The following is a 23,254-nucleotide window of genomic DNA, read 5'->3' as shown; positions in this document are numbered from 1 at the left end:
AGGAAAAGACCTTTGAGTCTCTGTGATAATAATAATCAACTTGGACATGAAGCCAAATGATATAAATCAGAATCATGTGCACCACAGCATTCACAGATGACTGATGAAAATGTTGATTTTTAATATATTTGTACTATCAAGCACAACCTACCAGAACATGGATTAATGAAGTACTAGGGCTCTGCCTTTTGTAAAAAGATTTTTCAGTCATGTTTTAATTCTGCTGTTCATTAAAGAGATTCCCAGAATTCCCTGCCAGTCTTTATTTCAACTGGCTATGATAAGCTTGAACCAATACTATTTTTACTTTTCTTTCTGTTTCAGAGGATCCTCTCACTGACAGTACCTGTAAAGTTGGGGGGGGAGATTATTTTTGTTGTTTGAGACAAAAAGAATAAAATTCTGACTGCTAGATCTTTACTGACTAAAGACAATCTCTGAAACATTCAACTGTGTGAAGAACTGCCAATAAAGCAGGGAAGCAAAATACTACAGTAAAGCAGAAGGAACCCAGCTCTAACAAAAGAGAGTGGGTTATTCTTCTGCTCCATCTGCAGTGTTCCAGTGTAGTAGGTTTCCTGTGTCAAGCAAAAGCTATTATTACACTGCAGAGCAGGGAGTAGGGTAAGGATAATACCAAAAATGATTCAGAGGTGCCAGACTTGCAGTTTCTAAGAAACTAAAACCATGAGGTGAACCAGCAAAATTCATATCAATTATAAAAGGAAAAAAAAAAAATGAAAGGAACTTTTTGCTATGAAGGATGCAACAGAAACAAAGAGACAGGAGTAAGATCAATATATATCACCCATTGGTGGGATCACTGCTAAAAGGGAAGGAAGATGGGTACAACTATCAGTAAAACCCTAAACTCTATTTTAAATTAGGTAGGAGAGATTTCAGGATTATATGGATTTTCTATTGGGTAATTACCCCCACATCTATTTATCAATCAAATTTTTGGTGCAGGCTGCATGCCATGAAAGCTGCCTGGAGAGAGGATGCTTTGCATCAGAAAACCCAAGCAAACAACACCTGACAGAGTCTGCTGAACACCTACAGTCCTAGAGAGGGAGAACTGTCCTGGCTGACACCCCAGAAATATTAAAATCACAGAGTTGCATTTGCTTTTTTAAGTTTCCCTGTGATCTGGGATAATTGAAAAACAATTCCTAGACAAAAGCCAGGAAGATGTGCAAGGGCAGCTCCCTTTAACCATCCAAATGAGCAAGGCTTGTTTCATGGCAGACATGTATGCACATATATCCTGCTTTCTTCCAAAAACTCCACACAAAGGATCAACATCTGGTGACCAGAGTAGCTTCAGCATTGATACAGGCAAAGTATGCACAAAGAAAAAGTGGAGTATGTCACTGGCTTCAGTAATATCATTTAAAGCAGTTATTAACTATAATCCAACATTATGTTAATTAGAGAAAGTTTAATTGTTTGCAGTAGCAGAATCAAAATTTTGTCAAGAAACTTAAGAAGTTTTATTTCTAGCTTTACAGAGGAATAAAGCACCCAAGAGACAGACTCCCCTATGTTTCAGTTCTTCATGCTTTCACAATTAATTTCCCTTTCCAGAGTTGTCTCTCTGATCTTTTGGGCTTCTCTTTGAAGGATGGGGCACGTTGCATGGAGCAGTTTTAGATTCAACATCTCAGAACCATTAGTAGTAAAAAGACACAACACAAAACTTAGAGGTTTAAACTTCCTAACACAGAAACAGCAACAGAGTGCCCTTATCAGAAACCTTCTCTTGACAAAAATGAAGCCCCTACATGGGCTGGGGTTGTGTGATACACTGCTTAGACTTGTCTTTAAGCAAGTGCCAAATCAGAGGTACTTTCTGACAAAGAAGCACAATCCGAATGCCAGCAAGTAATTGCACTCTATAGTGAGTAAATACCAATCTATAATGAACTGGTGATTTAAAATGGTGGGGGGAAAAGAGAAAGAATGGCTAGAAATTAATGGCCTCTGAGTTGCAATTGCTTTGGAGATGGAGCTGGTAATGGGCCATCAGCCCTTACCACAAGGACAAAGTTCAGGCAGGCTACAAAAACCCCATGGCAGCTTCCTGTTGGTGTTTGGGAATGCTGTTTGCCTCCAGCTCACAGCCTATCTGCAGCTGCATTTTGGGTTTCCATATCTGTGTGGTCCATGCGTGCCTCTGAAAGATACAGTGTTCCAAAAAAACTTCCACAAAATTTCTTCAATAATATTTCCACATAGCAGGAAGACAGATCTGTCAGCTCCCCCCCTTGATATTCACTGTTTAACCAAAGTGAGGTGAATTTAAGGCCACAGGTGAAGACTGTTTCGTTAAAAAACACTTCCTCCCCCAGATCTGTTCCCAGACAGTGGTGGCTCATAGTTTTAAGCAGGGAAAAAAAATTAAGAAGCTTTTCCTAATTAGTTCATCTGTGCTGCATTAAATTTGTGCTGGAAGGTTCCCAACATGGTCTGCTGCAATTATTAACACTGAATAGGCATCTCATAAAATAGTGACACAAATGGCTTTCTGAAGGAAAATTGGCAGGTTTGGCCACACCTCCTATAATTATAAACGTGAAAAGGTTTTCTGAGGAAAGTGTTTTTTAATGAAGGCCCCACAATATTTGGTTAGCACACAGCAAGCTGCACTGAGGTTGCCATGAGGATCCCTTCATGTCAGGTAAGTATTATGCAGATGGATACTGGGATTCTTGCCTGCAGTAGGAATGGATGTGACAGGACAAATGACAACAAAAGCACCCACACTCAGGTGTCAAACATAAATAATGGCTTTAAGGGAGCCTCGGGGTATGCACAAAGGGGAAGAGAACTCAATTTCTCTCAAGGAACAAGAGGTGATAAGGAGATGATCAGACCAAGAGAAGTGCACTGCCAGTCAGAATTGATGGAGCAGAAGTCCACGTTTTAATTTGCACATAAATCCCTGCCTGCAACATAATGATGCAGCTAAAGGGCAAGGACAAAGTTTCCAGGGTTTTTTTTTTTGTATGCAAACAGCTCTCAGAGACTGCAAGTTTGTGAAAGGATTGAGACCATACAGACACACAAGATAACATCTCTGCCCCAAACACCACACAAAAAAAAGTCACAGTAGTTAGTTTCTTTTCCTCATTATGCTCAAAAAAGTCTACACCCACAGTTTAAAAAGAAACACACCTAAAATTCACAAGTCGTGGTGCTACTTACAAAATAAACTGCTCCGAAGCTTCCATGGCCAATCTCTCGGAGATCTGTGAAGAGCTTTTCTGGATCTTCTTTGAAGAAGAGCTCTGCAATTTCGGGGTCCTTCAGGCTGCCCGCTCGGCTGGTTGATGGCATCCTGCTGGGCAGTCAGCCGACCGACTATCTGGGTTTAAAGTGCTGCTTCAACCCTTGGCTCATCTGTATGAATGGAGCCTCTTCAGCATGGATTACTGCAAGAAAAAGATTGCAATCCTTCACTGCTTATCCTCTGCTCAAAGAGCCCCAAGCAAGCCAGAGCAAAGCAGCTTCACTTCCTCCAGAGCAGGCAGCCCTGGTGCTGGGATAATGTCACAGCCCCACTGTGACACCAGTCAAGGACCTCATCTAGGACAGAGACCAAAATCAAAACACAAAATGAGGCGCATTCCATGCTCCAGCATCTGCTCCATCACCTGCAGAGCAGCCAGAGAATCTCTGACCAGTTCATCACCAGTGAGTCCACATTACTGTGACACCTTCCCTCTGAAGAGCTACACCCACTGTGTCCTAAAAAATTGTTTGGATTTTGTGCTGTCTATCACAAAGTGCCTGCTCTTCAGAGGTTTACTTGCAATCCCTTTCTCAGAGAAACAGCATCCAGAAGAGGAGATACCCAATTCCACACCCGCTGCTCCTCCTTCTGCTCTGCTTCAGCAGAGGCAAACGCACATTGGAATTGTGACTGGCATTTGAGACAATGGACAATAGGCCATTGGCAAACCCTTTCTTCAGAGGAACTTGCAACTTCAGACACAACTGGGAATGTATAAAATTCTGTCTGCACCATGAGTTAACTTTCATTTACTACAAGCTTTGTGTCTTGGAATCTATCCAAAATAAAAGTATAACGTTAAGTTGTGCTAAAATCTTACAATATTTTTACAACAGGTGATGCCAAAAAACCACTACAAATAAAAAGCCCTTTTTCTCCTAAAGGGAGGTCTTAGGATTTCCTATCAAATCCCTGTAAATTATCACTAATAAAAACAATTCTGTCACTGGCAAACAGTTAATCACATATCTCTCTTCTTTCAAAAAAAAAAAATATGTCTGGCCAAGAGTTGTGCTTTTTTTATTTTTATTTCATATATCAAATTTGTTTTTTAAAAAAGTTGGAGGTTTATTTCCATTATGAAGTTGTGAAAGACAACAAGCCTAAGTTTAAAAAACACATCAGAAGGCCCTGTCCATTTCTCCTCCCTTTCTGGACACTATAAACTCCACCTTTTTCCAAGCCTCTAGACCATCAATGAATCATTTGTTTTCCAGTCCCTGCAGAGCAATTCCTACAAGGATGGAAAAAGACATATTCCTGCATGTTTGTGCTCAGTAGTTCTCCTCTCTGGAGAGTTGCAGCATGTGCAAGTCCCACAGCCTGCCTGCTCCTCGTTAGAGACCTCCCAGCATTGCTGCAGAGCCTGGCTGTGAAACACAGCCGAGATGTACCTGGCTGTAAACTCCACAAGAATCTCCAGTTTTTCTGAGGAAGACAGGCATGGGAGAGAGAAAGCACAGAAAGGAAGGAAAATCCAGCATTTTCCTCCAAGCAGTCAGCATTCAAAGAGATTTATAATGCAACCCAGAATGCATTTCCGTGATCGCCCGCTCTCAGGGGAGAAGGAAAAGCTGACACTGAAATCCCAGTGGTGGACCAAGCAGAAGAACAGGACACACATACAGAAAATACGCAGCTGCTCACAGCCCTGCCACACTGCACTGCTGAGCACTCACACTTTTCCTATGATGCAGGATCACTGCAGGAACCTTGGAACAACCAGCATCTGCACACAGCTGCCAGGGAGGCCGAGTGGGATGCACAGGATCGGGACTGTGATATCCCCACCTTCCCTTGCATAACACCATAACTAATACTGTGTGGGAAGGGAAATAATTAGCTCTAGCTCAGCCCATACCTGAAGCACACTACATTTATGAAAGCTGGAGGAAAAGTGGGGTTTTTGTTATTTTTCTTTTTCATATATCAACAATATTCCACTTGATTCCAGCTCTAGCAAGCACGTAACACTGAAAGACAACTGTTTCACATTTACAGCCCCCAACAAAACAATAGACAAAAAGCGTGTCAGAAAAGCAAGAGAAAGGAGCTGGGGGAAGGGAGCTGATAACCAGAGCACACTCAGTGTTATTGAAGGAATGTTTCTTGGATCGACGGTAATGATGTCATGTTCCATCTTTTAAGAAGCATCAGATTCTTACAAAAAGGACATTGTTGTTCAAAAGCAACTGCTGCAATCCCAGAATGCCCTTTTCCCTACATCTGTTAGTCAGAGGGGCTAGGCTTGGATAAACCTGCTAATATGGCCAAAAGTCACATGTCCCTGTGAGCGAGCATGCGTGTGAGAGCCAACGCGCGGGGAAAAGCTGAGATGGGTTACAGCCTGCTCCCCCTCCCCAGAGACCCCCCACGCCAAACCAGCCACCAAACTCATTCCTGCTGTCCCTTCTGAGCATGGCTCTGAAATGTCAGCAACACGAACATTTCTTCCTGCAGCTGAAACTCCTACCAGGCCCACTGACAACACACACAGGCGTGGGATGGGACAGAGCAGAACTCCTCACCTACCGTGATACACCTTAAAATACATTTTTTTCCCCCTTTATTCTTGAGAACATCAAGAAAAATTTCATTATCTTTATCCTTGGAAATAATTGCTGCTTTGAAATGCATGAGAAAAAAAAAAACTATTAAGTATTAAAATCTATTTAACAGAATAGTCACAAACGTGTACATGACACTGTGCTTATCATTTGATCTCCTCAGATGGAGCAGTAAAATGCATTAATGTAAATTCCATCCATAAGAAATCTTTACACAGTCTCACTTAATGAAGTGCTCCAATTTTTATGGATGCTACAATATTAAATTCCCTCTTCTTTTTACCCAGACAACAGGCACTGCCTGCCAAAGCCCAGCAGTGCCAGCAGCAGAGCTCTGCCTCCTGCCTTGCAGTAATGACACCTGAATGCTGTGGGGAAATGGAAAGCAGGAGAAGTGGCACACAAAGCAGCCATTGCATTATTTTAAGTGTATTAAAAATACAAGCGAGACTTAGGATTAAAACAAAAAAATCAACCCCACAACTAAACTGCCCTGAAAATTAAATCACACACCAGCAGGCAGCTGCTTTTCTGAAGTACAGTCAAGTTGCACTTGGGTATTTTACATTCTTCCACCAGTGCAATCTATTCACTACAGGGTTTTTGGATTGGTGCAGCTATACTGTTAAATACAATTGTTCCCAGTGGATGGGACTGATCATCTCACTTCAGATCAGATCAGGTGGCTGGATCCTGGCTCTGGCCAAGGGACAGGCACCGCAAACAGGATAGAGCACCCTCTGAGTTTGTGCGACTACCTACAGGCCACCTTGCAGGCTGCTAAAATTAGAAAAAATAAACCCACATTTTTTCCAAGGTGTCACTCATATGAAAAGATAATACTGCACTGCATTAACACAATTACCAGGACTTCAATCTTAACCAATAAGGTGGAGTAGGAATGTGAGAAAGAGTCAAAGCAAACCAGGGAATGACCAAAGCACAGGACTATTTCCACATAGTAGTCTGAACTCACTACACTTAGTGGCTACCATTACTGGTGTAAATGACACTGACTACAGGCCAAAATGTTTTATCACATTACTTTCATCTGAACAACTATCAGTTAGCAGAAACCACATGCACACATCCACAAAAGTCTATGAATCGATAAGATGTTACATCCCTGTAATTATGGCTACATTAAAGGTACACACACACCCCTCGAACCTCTGACACAAGAAAGCTGAAGATGAGGACGGGATAAGACCTGTTCTCTTTGGAGTTTTCTGCCTCCTGCCATGTCATCTCAAGCTCAAGTTAAGACCCACCCCTGTGACTAACATCCCCTGGGATGCTGCAGAGTGGAACAAGCAAAGCTCCAAATGGTCAGCTGCCATAATTAAAGTGCATATTTCAGTCTTATGCTAGGAGACCTCAGAGAAATTAAAATCTGTCCACGCTACACTAAACTCTCTGATAGATAACTCTGGTTATCTGTCAGTGTCATAGATAACCATTTTCAGGTAATATACACCAATGTACTAAAGAGAATGTGCTTGGCATTCCCTGCAGAAGAGAAGGGAATCACACACTGAGGTTATCACCTGTCCATATTATTTTTCAAGTTCCCATTCAGACCAACTCAGTGAGTGACAGTGACTAGAAGGTACTTGGTTACATTAATCATGAGATACAGTATAGCATTTTTAGTTCCTTAAGACAGTTCAAAAGTTTGGAGAAACCAAATTACACCACACACTTGCTTGTAGATGATTAGCACTGAAGAGCAGCATGCTTTGTCCCTACAAATGACATTTCAAGGAACCAACACATCCAACAAAAATATGAGAACCAGAGCTAAACAAATACCATGTGAGCACAAAATGGAAACAACAAACAGATTTCTGCATCCATCATCCTGTGTCTGCCCATTTCACTGGGAACCAGAGCCACACAGGCTTCCACAATGGCTGTGGAGGCCAAGAGGAAAGCTGTCCTCTATTACTGAGCTACAAACAAAGTTATTTACAATTCCAGACATAAATCTTGTTTTATGTTATAGTCATCTGGTATCCCATACACTTAGCACAGTAACATCTATAAAAACTTCTCTTTGCTGTCAAACACAGCTACACTGTGTTTTTCCCTCATTGAATATATATGACACTTTAAAAACAAACAAACCAAGCAGGAGACCAGTTACAGCCCCTAAGATCTTCACAGCTGACACTAACAGCAAAGACTAAAAAGTGAATATTCAACACAAAAAACTACTGGCTCTTCGCAGATCTTCTCATTCAAAGTAATAAAACAACCAACAAAATCACCCCTCACACCACTAAAATCAACTACCCATCATTTAGAAACTGATATTTAGATTTTTTAAAGAATCTGTATTGCTGGTAGTGCAAACAGTTGCTAAATCTGAGTGTAATTTTCTCTGGCATGATCTAATGCACAAGCACCAAATAAGATGGGGAATGAGTGTCATCATACAACTATCAAAAATGGGAAAAGGGATTTTCTGTTACTTGCATATGGGTCAGATCCAGGGAGTGTATGAAGCTGAGATTAAATTATCCTCTCAACACACTATTAAAAATTTCCTGAATGGCTTCCAGCTGACACTGAAAATTTCCACAACTATCCTAAATATGATAAACTGAAACTGTTGAAAGAACTGATTTTCAATTATTTTCAATTACACCTGAAGGAAGAGCTAGATGGTAAGAATGCCTAAAGAATTATTAGATTTTTTAAATGCTTAAAATAACGAATTTTAAAAGTTTCTCTGTAGTATTGAATACTTGACCTGAAAGCACAAATTCTTTTGGAAGCAGCAGACAAATCACTCCCCATTTCTATAAACTCAGAATAAAAGCTTGCAATATAAAAAAGATTAAAGCGGTCTAAGAAAAATAAGAGTTTAACCTGGAATGGGAAGTGGAAGGGCTGTACAGTTAATGGGAACACAGCAGAAAAGATGATTAAGGTCCAGCATCACAAAGCATGAACAATTATCAGGCAGTGCTCATATATGCCACTTTAGCAATGATGCCACTTAACCGCGATTTAAATTTATTATCTGCATTTAAATCAACCTTTAAAACTTTAGCCTGATAAATTCTATGCATGGAGTTACCTTACCCAGAAAAGTAAAGGGCAGGAATTACCCACTACAGGTCCCATCACTTTATTTACTGTTCCCAAAGCCAGGTGCCAGCAGTGGTGGGGCCTTTCCACAAGGGCACAGACAGAAGGAGTTCTGGTGGCTCCCCTGAAATTCAGGGAACCTGCAGCCAGTGTGAGACTGTCAGATCCAAGACTGTCCCCATCCTTCTGCACAGCTCAGCAAACACAGAGGGACTCAGGTCCATCAGGTCCTTCACGGATCCTGGGAAAGCACATTCCTGATCACTGCACCACACTCCTCCTTCCAGCAAGCTTGTCAAAACTATAGACACTGGTTTTTATTGCTTTGCATTTCTTCAAACCTCTTAACCCAGGCTCTGCTCCACCCAGCCAGCCCCTTTTTTCCTGTTCTGACAAAAGCAGGGTAATTCTCAAGGGCCTTAACATGCTCTGAACACATGGAAGAAGAGTTACTGTGCTCACAGCAGAAGGTGGCTGTTTCCTTGAATAGCTCAAAATCAGCTTCCTGTCCACCCTCAGTGACCCCAGGCAGATGGCAGCAGACAGTTGTGTCCCAGTGACTGTCACAATGGAAGGTCCATCAGCACCTCAAACCTCCCAGAACAGACAGGAATTGCAGTCCCTTGACTCATGCAAAACCCCATATCACAGACTCCTGGTGCACTGGGCTAAGCCTCTCCCACCAAGCTAACAACATGTTATTTTTTCTCCTCCTAGTTCTGCAGTTTGGAATTTTTCCTAGAGTGGCAATTGAGGGAAAAAAAAAAAAAAAAAAAAAAAACCAAACAAAAAACAACAAAACCAAAAAACCCCAGAAATGAAACAAGAAAAGGCTGGAGATGCAGCAAGGGGCATTTAATTTCTCCCATGCCCTGCAAAGGGGACAAAGGGCACTCAGGAACATCTCCCTTGGGATTCTGCTAACTTACTTGTACCACTTAGTCGTGAGCTGCAGCTCAGACAAAAAAAGTGCTGACAAAGTAATGAACTTGCCTTTCTCTTAATGATCTTAAAATCATTCTTTTCAGTACACTTGTTCTCCACACTGGATCCACCAGGGCTGTCAGTCACAAAGGAAAAGGGAAATGCAGATGAATGACATTCTACACGAAACTGTTAGAAAAATGTTAAATACTCAGAAAAATATCCAAAAAGCTGTCACCAAACTGATCATCCTAAAATAATGCCAACTGCAAGCAGAACAAAACCACCAGGAATGGGATGAGCAAAGTGGATTGTGGAAGGTACCTGTGGAACATGGGAAGCCCCACTGAGATTCTTTTCCACACTGCTTTTCACTCCAAGCCCATGTACATGAGATTCTCCTTTGCTTTCTGCCAGTCTCCAGGGGAAGGGGAAAGACAGAATAATTTCATTTCCAGGTGAGGAGACCCTTCTGCTGCCAAAGCCTGAACAGGTGAGATCTCAGACACTTCCATCACTTGCCTTATAGCAGCAAGGGCACTTCACATGGTCTCCAAGCCCATGTACACCTCTGCAACAAAGTTCTGCTTCCTGCACAGGAACAGAGAACCTTCTCCACAGGAGTTCAGCAAAGAACAGGCATGAAATGCTGTCCCCTTTATCTTTCACATTCCCTCACCTAGGTATTTCTAGAAGGAATAGATTAGAAGGATAAGATGAATCTGCACCTGGATATTACAGTGAATTCTTGCAATTTTTTGTCTGTGTGAGCATCTATGTTCAAACAGGCTTTTCTTCCCTGCTCAGTCCTTCTTTTTTCATCTGACAAGGAACAAGCCTACCATTCCTATAAGATTCCCTTTTCAATTTATTTTTAAAAGATTTTTGAGGAATGGTTCTATCCTGAAAAAACCTCTATGCAGGTTTTTTTTTCTTTCCCTCTCTGCTTTTCTACTTCTGTTTTTTTCTTTCATTATACTTTTTCACAGAATAGCCTCAGGAAGACACTTTTATGTTCGAGCACTGCTTGCATTTCTCTTATACATGTACTTGTAGACTCTGTGCCTTACTTTGATTTCCTCTCAAGATTCTGACACTAAAATGTCCATCATCAACTCCTTGAATTACTTACCCCAGCACACTTTCTGATCCAGCTGAGCTGTTCTGCTTGGGTGTTAACTTTCCAGGAATGTCACTAACAAAAGGGTCAGAAAGTTGTATTTCCCAAACCTTTTCTGACAAGCCCAGGATCTGTGTTTCTGTGCTGGGTGTAAATATTTTTTTTAATTATTTCCACGATATTTCAAGTTTTCTAAGAATTTAAAAGATAATGTGTGTTCTTGTGTTAAAGACAAGATATTCTGAACAAACTAAATCTCTTTTGATGGGTTTCATATGTCAGTTATAAGCAAACACTACCTGTATTCTTGAAAATACTAGTTTTGTTAACTGGCAATTTTTACAATATCACTCACACCAAATCTACCACTGACCCTACCACTTAAACAACATATATAAAAGACAATACTGATGTAGTTGAGAAAAATTAATACTAAAAAAATCTTGCTTTTTTCCTCCTACTATTTAAAGCAGAATATCCCACAAGATCAAAAATTAGACCTATGGAACAGCTGAAGAATAGCCAACATTCATTTCTCAAATGAATGTTCAAGAAGTGCTCACCATTCCTTAACATGTTCAACACTAACATCTCCTGGATGTCTTTGCCTGTGATAGTTCTGGTACATTTATTAAGAAGGTCAGCTCTAAATTTAGTGATTCCTTAGGCTAGCAAAGCTATGAGGAAGGCAACTGGAAAAAATGAAATCTTCTGTCGCCCTTCTTTCGCAATTCAGTAAGTTCACAGTCGTTGCCAGCTCTTTTCCTTTATTAATGTAAAGCATCACATTAACAAACATTCTGCGAGTGCATCACCTACAGCCAGCTCTCCATGGCCACATCTCTCCAAGCAAGGAGCACATTTTACAAGGGATCCAGTGTGGGAGATGCTGTGCTGGCAGCACACTGGCCAGGAAGAGGTTAGCAAGAGGCCAGTTGATGAGAGTCAATTAAGTCTAGAGGCAAAAATACTGGGAAACTCCAGCTGCCCATAAAAAAAAAAAAAATAAGTCAGATACTCTAATGGGACTTGAGTTTAAAGAAACCTTTTCTTGACCCCTAAGCAATTCTGTCCCAGAACAATAAATAGAGTAAACGTAAGCAAATTAGCTATTTTGGATTCAGCATAAATAACTCAGAAATAAGCTTCTGAAGCTCACAACATAGATAATTACCCTTGAGAAAAGAAGTAATTAAAAAGTGGCAGTATCACCATAGTTTTTGAAAAGAGGCCTGAAAGAAAGCAATTCAAAGTCTTTCTGGTCAATCAGTAAAAAAAAAAAAAAAAAAAAAAAAAGAAAGAAAAATGCTTAAATTGAGCTTGCAAATGAATTCCCTGGAGTGCAGAAGAACACTCCCACTCCTGCAAGAAGCTGTGTCCAACCCTCCAGTCCACAGGTCAGATTCTTATTTGAGCAAGTATAAACCTGACAAAACTGATGCCAGTAGGAAGAACTTGAGGCAGAAAATAAAACCAAACACAAACAGAAAAATCCAGGAGAACTCTGTGAGATTCTGTAGGAACAATCTTACAAACCAACAGCAAGAAGCCTTGGGGAGTCACCCAGCCTGACAAAAAGCCACACAGGAGAACAAGGGAATGGAGAGAAAGTAAACAAAGAAGATAACTGGGTACAAGGCAAGGTGCTGTCACAGACCAGGACAGCTGGTCCTTCCATAAACACTTAAATTAAACATTACTGACCTATGGGGACGAGTAAGCAGCTGCCCTAAAGTCTGACGTAGCTCCAGAGTGACGTTCAGCTTTTGTCACAGCTGCTGTCCCCTTCCAGCAGCTGCTGCTGCTCCAGAAGCTCCCAACAACGGCTGCAACCAAACTGAACAGAAGAATTAACTGAACTATCAATTAGTGGGAGCAACATGCTAATCACTTGGTGACTGTGCTGCACTAAGAAGCAGAAAACGAACCATTTATGCACTAGACTATATGTCATTAAAAGAACAGTACAACTCAAAAGAATATTCAAAAAGAAGGGGAAAAAGTACACAAAATTACTGTGAGAATTAGTCATAGGTGGAGAACAGAATCATCACCTCTGAATTGACACAAAACTAAAAAAGGCAAGAGGTCAGATAATAATTACATTACATTTTGAACAAGAGAAAATGTGCTTGCAACCAGAGTGACCACAGATAATGTGGGAATCCAGCATAATATCTGCACTTAAGATCTGGATGGGAGGGAAAGGTACATGACATGTTTTATTTAGGGCAGCTGACAGCATCAAAAAGCACACAAGAACCTTAAAAATGAGCAACAAGACAGGAGATGAAAGGTCAAAAAAGTAAAGAACCATAAAGCAAACATCTACTCTTAAACTAAACATAACTTAGGAGCTGAGCCTGCTGCAGAAAACTCAGCAAAATTATTGCACAATTATGCCAAAGACAATGTCAGACTGGGTTTTTTTAAAAAACAAGATGGAGAATCAATCAGAAAAATAATACAGAATTTCTGACAGTACTTGAAGAAGTCTCTGCCATGGCTGGAGATTATTCTTCATTCACATATAGCAGTAAAATGGAAGTACAGTAAAAAAAGTCTCAGAAATGGGAAGTTGTAAATGCCTAAAAAGACAAACTAAGCTTGAGCAGAAAGGTGTAAGAGTAGTTAAAAATCATAAATAAGAACGCCATGATAAGTGCTCAGACTTCAAAAACAAAGAGAGAAGCCATAAACTGTAAGAGCAACATGTTTATAACACAGCAAAGGAATTCAACCAATCAAAGTACAAACAGCAAAATTAACCTGCAGAAATGACTGTGAGGCATTGAACCCAAGAGACAGAAACACTGCTTTTGAAACCAGAAACTGCTTTTTAAACATTTACATGAGCAAGAACATCCTCAGCCAGGTCAGGTAAGGTATTCCTGGATGCTCCTGGCACTGCTTCCCAAGCACCCAGGTTGTCACCACTGCCAGGGACAGGAGATAGGAGCAGACAGGCGAGGTATCAGAACCTGGATGACAATTTTTATGCTTCTATTCTTCTAGGGTCAAATAAGCATCATCAAAACACACCTTGCTATGAAAAAGGTCAAATTCTTTTAACACAGGATTTTATAAAATACAGGATTACTATCATTAATAGAAAAAAGGTTTATTGGAAGGCTGCAGGGAAATAAGGAGAGGTTCCAGGAAAGTGCATGGCCCTTCAGCACTGGGCACAGGCAGAGAAGCCCTTGTCAGAACAGATGACCAGTGAAAGATTATTCTGTTCTTCAGGTTGAAGATTACCATCTTCAGATGACCAACCCACTGCAGCACACAGACACTGCCAGAGCAGCAAGGATTTATAGCTGCTCACCTATGTTTGTAACTTAAAGCTCATTCAAAAAGTGGTTCAAACATATTTCAGCTTCAAAAGAGTTTAAAACCTTTTATAGCTGTTAAATCTGTGTTACCAGATTATCTGTACCCATAAATGGGATAGCTTTAATGAGCAATTATGTCACACGTTTCCAGAGCCTGTGAGCACCTCCTTTCCTGCTGGAATTCCCCAAAGTCATGGCAATTTGCTTTACTCCAGCTCAGGTTATGTTTTTTCCAGTCTTCACATGACTAAGCAGAACCATTTCCTACACAGCATACAACAATAGGAAGAGGCAAACAACCAAAACCAAACAAAAACAAAATTTAAAAATCCCCTTTTTTTACTGTTCTACATACTAGAAGGAATGCCTCTCCACCAGTTTCTGCAAGGTCTGAATCCCTTCTCTTTATGCTTTCCACCTAAAACAAAAAATAGTTCTCAGTATATATTAAGATGACAAGCATAACCTTATAATTTGATGAGTTTTATTTGCTTTCACGGGGAAAATGTTCATTTTAACTAATACACAAAACAATTTGTGGTTCAGATATACAGAATATGTCTCAATTGAATTGTTAAGATCACAGGACTGAAGGTCCAATTAAGTTCTGCTCCTGCTATTTTAAGCAACTTTATAATAGAATCCAATCATCAAATAATAACCAACTCCTGAGAACTTCTCAAAACCACTACTCTGATTACAAGGCTGCTCCAGAACCCTACTCCTATTTTGATTAGGAACCGATTTAAGATTAAGAACTGATTAAGACTGATTTACAGATTTATTACTGTAAGTTTACACTGCCTTACTCTTTTTCCCACACCAGCATTACTGTTTAGAGTTTTCCTCCCTTTTCAATATGAGGGATAAGCACAAGGAGAGACAGAACTGTTCCCTTAAGCCTGTTAGCTGAAAAAAGCCAGTTTTGTCTCCCTTTATGACACAGGAGAGAGCACTGACTTCCCAGACCATCCTAACAGCCCTTCCTCACATCTGTCCCAAATGAAGTTGTTTTTTTTTTAATCCTCCACCACCATTTCCCACATCTGCTTATTTCCTAGATAAACAGCACAAAAGTTTAAAAATCACCATGGCACCAAGGCATATATTCAAGTCTTTTGCATCTTTCCATTTCTAACTGATAAACCATATTTTTCTAGTTCATATATTTATATATAATAATTCTAAAACCCCAGAAGATTTGTTGTAGAAGCTCTGATGTCACTTTCACACAGGAACACACATCCTGGCAGTGAGAAATGAGACTGAAGCAGAAGTTTGTAAGGGCCTGCTTCCCCAATTCTGGTAGTCACAGGTTTGTGTGCTACATTACAGCTGTTCTGACTGCTGACATCTCATCTCTTATGTACTTATATACCCATTACCATAGTAACCAAATTCCTCTGAACATATAATGCAATTTTTGTATCTGGTGTATTAGAACAAAATTATTAAGGTTACAAAGGCAAGCATTCCAAAATTAGAAAGTGTAAGAATTCAGACTGCCATCTCCCTTGCCAACCCATCTTCTTTTGCTGCCTCCCTCCCCATCTCCCAGGCTCCCAAGTCACCTCTCCTGCAAACCTCCAGCTCCTTTCTCTGCAGTCCCAGTTTCACTGCACTCTGTCCTGACATATTCTTATCTCTCCCCTCTCATCTGACTTTTATACCTCCTGCATTCACACCAGGCATTTTCCTCCTCCACACTGCCTGAGTGCTCTCCAGGAATGATTCACTGAACACAGGGCAGATTCCTGACAGTCTAGGAACTGGAAACAAGAGGAGCCTCTCCTGCAGGAAAAGATCCTTCTGATCTCTCATAGTCCAGGGCTGGAGCATCTCCTGCTGCTCTCCAGGGATAACTGCCTGCTCCAGCACCAGGAGCTGCAAAATGCCTCAGCAACACTCAGTGCTGCTTCACCCTCTTATTGCCACTGCAAAGATGGGTCCCACTGGGGAACACACCCCCATCTCAGGGAGCGATGGCAAATACAGTCTCCATCTTGATGGAACTCAACATAAACAAATTAACCTTTATACTTTACCTCCCTACAGCATTATTTTATACACATAAATATACTGCTAGGAGGTAGACACATACACAGAATGCTTAAGAGCTGTGTTTTCCCTGAACACCAGCACCTGCAAGCACTGTGGAGTCAGGAGCTGAATCCACTGCAGTGGAACACACCCAGAACATTCAGCACATCTCTCCTTCAAGTTTCCTAAAAAGTCCATCAAACCATGGACTCAGACATCCTTGTGCATGGCTGCCTCTCCACTAGAGAAAAAGGCTGAGTTGATACATAATTCTGCACACACAGAAGGTAAATGACGACACCTTTTCCCCAAGAACCTGCTCTTAGAAAATGATCTGTGTATTTTCTGGTTTGGCAGTATTACTAATTGTCCTGAACATAAGGAATGAAAGAGGTAGGTCAACATCTGCACCTGAAGCAAATACTTGCAACAACAATTCATAAACATGGCCCACAAAGCAAGTTTAATGCCCAAGACTCCTTCTACCTCAATTAACTCTTAGTATTTTTAAAAAATTTTCTCTGATACACAACTCTTCAGCTCTCAAGTAAGAAATGCAGCATTTTTTCTGGTCTGAAGAGAGGAGGAAAGACCTTAAGCCACTTGTATGCATCTACCAAGTGCTACAGCATTTTAAGGCTGGAATGGCAATTTCAGCTTATGTAGAAACACATCCATCCAAAATGTGACAGAAAATTGTAATCAGAAATTGCTCTGCTTCAACAGCACAAATCCAAACACCTCTATATTTCACAGGTTCTTTGTGTGCTCACACATAAAGCCACTTAATCCAGCTGTTCTCAGCGATCATTCACAAAAGCAAATGAATGAAAAAGAAATAATTAGTAACCATTTCCACTCCTACCCTTTAACTGAGGGGAACAATAATTTGACTGCTTCAGTCAATGGACAAAACTATTTTCTGTGCATTTAAACAGAAGGTTAATTGAGATATGGTGGAACCAGCTCTCACACTTGGACTTTGTGAAAACAAGGTTGTCCTGCCTGTTTCAAGGACTTTGGCCTCAGCTTTCTCAGGAAGTGAGGCAGGAAGCTTCCAACAGGTGACTTGTCCAAGACCGAACTGATCTTCAGGACATATAAAGGAGTGGTGCTGCAAACAAAAAGGCAATTAAATTAATCTTATTTTTCTCCCTAAGCATTCCTGCTGACAGGGAGTGGGCTGGAAGGCTGTGTCCTGGGTTGGGCTGGCTGCTCCAGGAGCTGCTGATCTGAAGGCAATCAGTGATTTGGCCCAAGCTAAGCCACACTGCTCAGAGCCATCTAATGAAGGATGGGAGCTGCAGATGATTAAAGCTACTACCCAGAGCAATAAGCACACAGCACAGCTGGAGCAGGACTGAGCTCCATGGTTTGAAGGGCCTCCTTAAAATGGTCTGCAAATGTGTGACAGGAGGGGCCTGGCTCTAGCAAGACATGAAGAAGCAAAGCATCAGGGAACAAGGAGAGTTACAAGACCAGTTCCAAGACAGCAGTGGCACAAGAGATCCTGCCAAAGAGGTGCTAGAAATTTTCAAAAATCAGTCACCTGCTGGTTTGTTTTGGTGTTGGGTTTGTGTTTGTTTGGTTTTTCCCCTCAAAAAAAGGGCTTGATATTTTTTCTCCATTTTCATTTTGGCAAATGGACGATTCACATCACACTCCTCTTTCATGACAGCTCCTAGAGAACCTCCCATTCCCCTGGAGAATTTATCAAACACTTTTAGACAAAGCAGAAGGAGTTGGCTGTAGGAGAGTTTCCATACTAGAGTGGTAAATCTTTGCAGAAGAACAGCTAAGTTGGTGAATAACAGAATCATGACCACTAACATCTTCTGCCTGGAGACTCTCAGCCTGCCTCCAGCCAGAGAACTTGGGGGCCAAAGGCTGGCTCTGCTCCAGTGGCTGTTTAGAAGTAGATGTTATCAAATTCCTTCCACATCTCTTTAGATTTCAGGAGACAAGCACCCACATCACACACACAAAAACCACTCTCACATCCTTTTGTCAGCCAGCTCCCTGCAGGGGCACAGAGAAAGGAGGAGCTCCTCACCCCAAGAGGCTGCGTGTGAAGGGCACAGGTAGGGTGGAACAGCAGAATAATACAGGACATTTTAGCACTACTGCAGTCTGCACTGCACCTTCTCCAGGGATAAATAAAATTCTGATCTCCACAATCTCCATGGCTGTCAATCTGACACCTTTTGTGAATACTAAATTCACACATACAAAGAACTTTCTCCTTTGTAGGTTTTGAAACATCTCACATGCCATTTCCTACTGGTAACGGAACAAGCAGCATAATTTCATACCTGGCAATTTGAAGCCTCTTTCAGCAGTTTGGAATAATGGATTTTGCCTTTTTGTTTGTCAGTAGGAACAGACAAATAAGAGGAAAAAAAAAACAACTGCAAAGTTTCAAGCAACAATTCCTGTATTAGAAGAAGAGCTATTTTCTGACTGTTCATGTTGGCTAATAAACAAAGGGAACATCAGGTGTCCATTTTATAAATTCTAAGGATCTTGGATTTTTGAACTGGGAAAGTAGGACAACCTCCTGATACCTTGGGCAGATACATCCCTAACAACCAACCAGCAAAAAGCAAGAACTGCTCCCTCATCATGCATGCAGCTCACCCGAGCAGCCCAGCTGGACAGGGAGCTACTGAGAGCTCAACAGGCCATGCCAGAAAACACTATTTACTTTTTGGACACAAGCTATAAAGACCAACCAAAAAGTAATTAAGGTTCTTGAACATAACAGGGCAAAAAATATCAGCTCCAGTGTTGCTCACTGCTCAGAAGTTCTTAATACATCTGGACAGCTTCTCAGAGACCACCAGCCCATCCTCTCAATATCAATACCCAGTTTAGAGCCTCCAAAAGCCTCAAAAGGCCTCTCTGCAGATTATTTTGCAAAGTCATTCTGAATGAGGGAATATCTGAAGCTCTAGCCTGAAAAAGAATAAACCTATCCATGTTTGCAGGAACTGTATTGCTCAGTATAGCTAACAAGCTGCATGAGAGCCAACTGCTGCCAGGCCACAAAAGGGCTCCCAGAAAGAAGGAAAAATTCCAATACATTCTTATATTAATATAATTCCAAAGGCTTGAATAAAAATCATCCTGGTTATATCAGCCCAGCAGTTGGTTTTGGCTGCTCCCCTGACTCTGGCCAGGGCCCAAAAGTAATCTTGGTGGAAGGCTGCTGCTAGTACTACCTTGATATCTATACAAACACCTCAAATGTATGGGACAGTTCCCTGGTAGAAATTCACATAAGCACGGCAAGAAGACGCTGTGCAGTGCTCATTTAAATATCTCCAAAATAATCAAAACCAGAGAAAGATTATATTAAAAGATAAAAGATCTCTGAAAGGGATATTTGGATATTCATGAAGTGCCCCTATATTTGCATCTGGCACAAAACATGCATCCCATCCTCCAGCAAGACAGGAAGGAGTTATTTTTGAGAACTTGATAGTAACAACTGAAAAGAAATAACTCAACTTCTCTCACTCTCTTTTTCTATTAAGCTAATTCCTGTTGTATAAAGTCAGCTTGAAAGCTCCTTTCAAAGCCAAAGGGGGAGGGAGGATAGGAAGAATCAGATCTGGTTGTTTTTTGCATTTGCCATTCAGGTCTCGTCCCCCCGTTTTGTTTTCCTGGAGGAGGCGGCGGCGCAGACCTCGCACAATGATGACATCACAGCCACAAAAAAAGCCAAACCCAAACAGGAGGGAAGCAGCTCTCCCTCCAACAGCTCACAGCACCAGCTCTGCTGCTGGTGCTGCCTTCTGCATAATTCAAACTCACTGGGGCTGGGGGTAACCAAATATTCCCTTCAGAACCCTGGCCCGTGTGAGCAGCCCATGAAAATGGGGGACAGTCCTGCTCCTTTCCAGGCCAGGCAAAAATCAAGTTAAAAAGTGTTTAGCTACTGTTCCCCTCTAGAGATACCTTGAACACTACATTGTTTTCTGCCTGTTTATACCTGTTTTATTGTTGGTTAGGAATTACACAGGCAAGTGGCTTTTACCATGATGAAATAAAGCAAAGTACAGCACATTTAAGTCACTCAGCAAACTGGAAGCTGCTCTTTCTGAAATGCATTATAAAGTTATTTTTTCTGTATGAGGCAGGCACTCTGAGCAGCATCCTTCCTGCAGAGCAAGGAGCCACGCTGCACCAGGAGCAGAGGAACTGCTAGGTGTGCATGCATGCAGAGTGCAGCACCTGCACAGGATACAAACACACCTCTTGTGGTGACAACGTGTTCATTCCTTGTCTGTATTTATTAAATCTCAGGAAAGGCCCTTGACAGAACATGTGCACTCACTGCTCCATGTCACAAGGAGATTTACCCTTCATCTAATTCCTGACCCAACACATTGACATGATTGGCAAGCTCAGAAATAGCAGGTTTTAAGTGAGAAATACCTGCCAAATCTTGGAAGAAAATCTCCATTTAAGACACCAAACTAGATAGCACACGACCGCTCTCCTTGCTTCTAACAATTTATGACTTAATTTTCACAACAACAACAAAAAGCAGGAAAGAAACAGAGAATTACAGAAGTGGAAGTTACTAAATATTCAGTGGTCACATGGTTCCACTTATACCTACTGAACAGCACAATGGTGACAAAGCATCTGATTGCTTTTGCTGTGATTCTTTGGTAATTGAAGATGAAACTAAGAAAACTGCCATCTCTACCTTATGTACAAGCTCAGTTCAGACAGAACACTAATAATTCCTCAAAGCAGCAAAATAAACCCAGACTTGCTATTAACTTAGGGACAATGCTCCACCAGGAACATCAGCTAACCAGGGACTATTCTCAGATTTTGTCCCCAAAAATATTTTTAAAATATGCCCTCACAGAGGATCTCACATTCCTTTCAGAACTCAAATGTCTTGTTATTACTCTACATTAAATACTAAGAAAAGGTTCTTCATCCAAAGGGTGTTGGAACAAGCTCTCCAGGGAAGCAGTCACAGGCAGAGAGTTCAAGAAGTGTTTGGACAAAGATCTCAGGCACATGGTGGGATTCTTGGGGCACAGGAGTTGGACTTTGATGATCCTTGTGGATCCTTGTGATCCCTTTCAATTCAGAACATTCTGTGATCAACTACCCTGAGAAAGCCTCTCACAACAATGACTGATTTCAGATCAAATGCAATTACAGATTTCTGTAAAGCAGCTGATGTTTTCTATAGAATTTGACTTCCAGCAGTGAAACAGTAAGTGCATTCCAGGGTCTATCTGAAGATCTCAATCTCCTGCCTCAGCGATTAAAAGGAAGGAAAATGAAACAAGCAATTGCCTTTAAGGAAGCATCAAAACCAGGTGGTAACTCCAACCCAAGATGGAATTCTGCTTCTAAGTTTGAAGTCTGAGCTCTGCTGTCTTGGATGGGCCCAATGGAGCGTGCTGAGTCCTGCTGGGTTGACTCCAGAGACCAGTCAGGACAGTTGGACAGTGACCATCTCTGTAATTTTCTGTTTACATATTTACAGAATGTATTTAAGTGGTGAGACCGTATGTGTCATGTCCTTAGAAATGCTAATCACAGACATGAAATCACATACAGAAAACCCCTAAATCAGCAGGTGCTCACTGCCTCCAAACCAGAAAATAAGCAGACAAGTAGAATCACAACTCACGCCATCCTCTCCTTCCACTCATGCTGCTCCATATCATCCTTGCTTCCCCAACACCTATGTAAATAGGTAGGCAGATTTTGCAACAGGCATAATAAACAAGTATGAACTACTTCAAACCAGCACAGGTAACATTAGTTTCAAAGCTGAAAGCAGCTTTTGGAGAAAGCTTGCTAAATTTCACACTCCAGGTCTGTGGCAACATGGAACAAAAATCCTTTGGAAAAACAAGGTCCCAAAATACTGAGGACTTTCACACAGGTACTCAGACTTCAAGGTTTTAATGCTTTTTGGGGGTTATTCTAGTTTAAAAGGATGACTAAAGCAACAATACTCTTTAATTTTATTATTTCCAGGTAAGCCCCAGCTATTTTACTGCACAGATATGCCTTAAATGAATCCCCACACTGCAAAGACAGGTACAGCAGAATCTAGATCAGATCAAAGTTACTGGTGATGAGCTGAGTAATGGCTCACCCTGCAATGCTTATGGATTCCCAACAGGCACAGGGGCTGGGAGCTCCTCTTCCTTCCCAGGGCACCAGGCGAGAACCCTTTCAGCTCTTTACAGCAGTGAGCATTTGCATTACACAGTAACTAGACCCTGAAGAAAAGGTGAGATTCAGCTGTGGCAGAGACTGCACAAACAGGGTCAAAGATACACTCTGCCTCCACAGATCTCCATAAAAATGTCCAGACAATACCCAAGTCTTTCCATTTTATATGCACAGGAATATTTTTAACTTAGATGGGTTATCCCTGTGCGTGACTGACTTCAAAAATGAAAAAAACTTAAGTTTGTTGTTCATCAAGTTCAGGGACTGATTTACAATGCATTAAAAGCTCTTTTCAGATTTATGTTAAGATAAAAATCAGCAAAAAGTGTCAGATCATAATAACAAAGAATATTAAAATTTTCAAGATTTAGCCAGCTTATTCATGAGCAGCATTAAATTGCCATTATGGCAAGAAAAATCTACACAGTGCTCCTCTGATGAAACAAGAAACCCCAAACCCCATCCCCTGCATTTTCAGCAGGTGGGGCAGAGTTTCAGAGGGAGATTTGGGACAGTGCTGCTGCTCAGCTTTGAGCCCTGTGCTGCTCCACCACACCCCACAGGCAAAGCAGCATCTCCTACACTCCTGCTTCCACCTCACAACCTGGGAGGTGCTGATGCAAACTGGGAGCCAAGGAGACAAATTCTCCTACAC

At 41.3% G+C, this 23,254-nt stretch overlaps 1 protein-coding gene across 1 annotated transcript in view; it reads right to left on the bottom strand.

Moving 5' to 3' along the window:
- Window positions 1-23,254, bottom strand: part of TAOK1 (TAO kinase 1) — a 66,019-nt gene that overhangs the window by 34,871 nt on the left and 7,894 nt on the right. Inside the window, exon 2 of the mRNA XM_058817584.1 lies at window positions 3,208-3,434. Within this exon, the coding sequence (XP_058673567.1) occupies window positions 3,208-3,339 (132 nt within the window). The 5' untranslated portion in view covers window positions 3,340-3,434. The remainder of the gene's footprint in view (window positions 1-3,207; window positions 3,435-23,254) is intronic.

This window comes from Ammospiza caudacuta, chromosome 20, assembly GCF_027887145.1.
Source record: "Ammospiza caudacuta isolate bAmmCau1 chromosome 20, bAmmCau1.pri, whole genome shotgun sequence".
Lineage (NCBI taxonomy): Eukaryota > Metazoa > Chordata > Aves > Passeriformes > Passerellidae > Ammospiza > Ammospiza caudacuta.
Note: the sequence above shows the minus strand (reverse complement) of the source record. Positions and strands in the feature narration are given on the sequence as shown.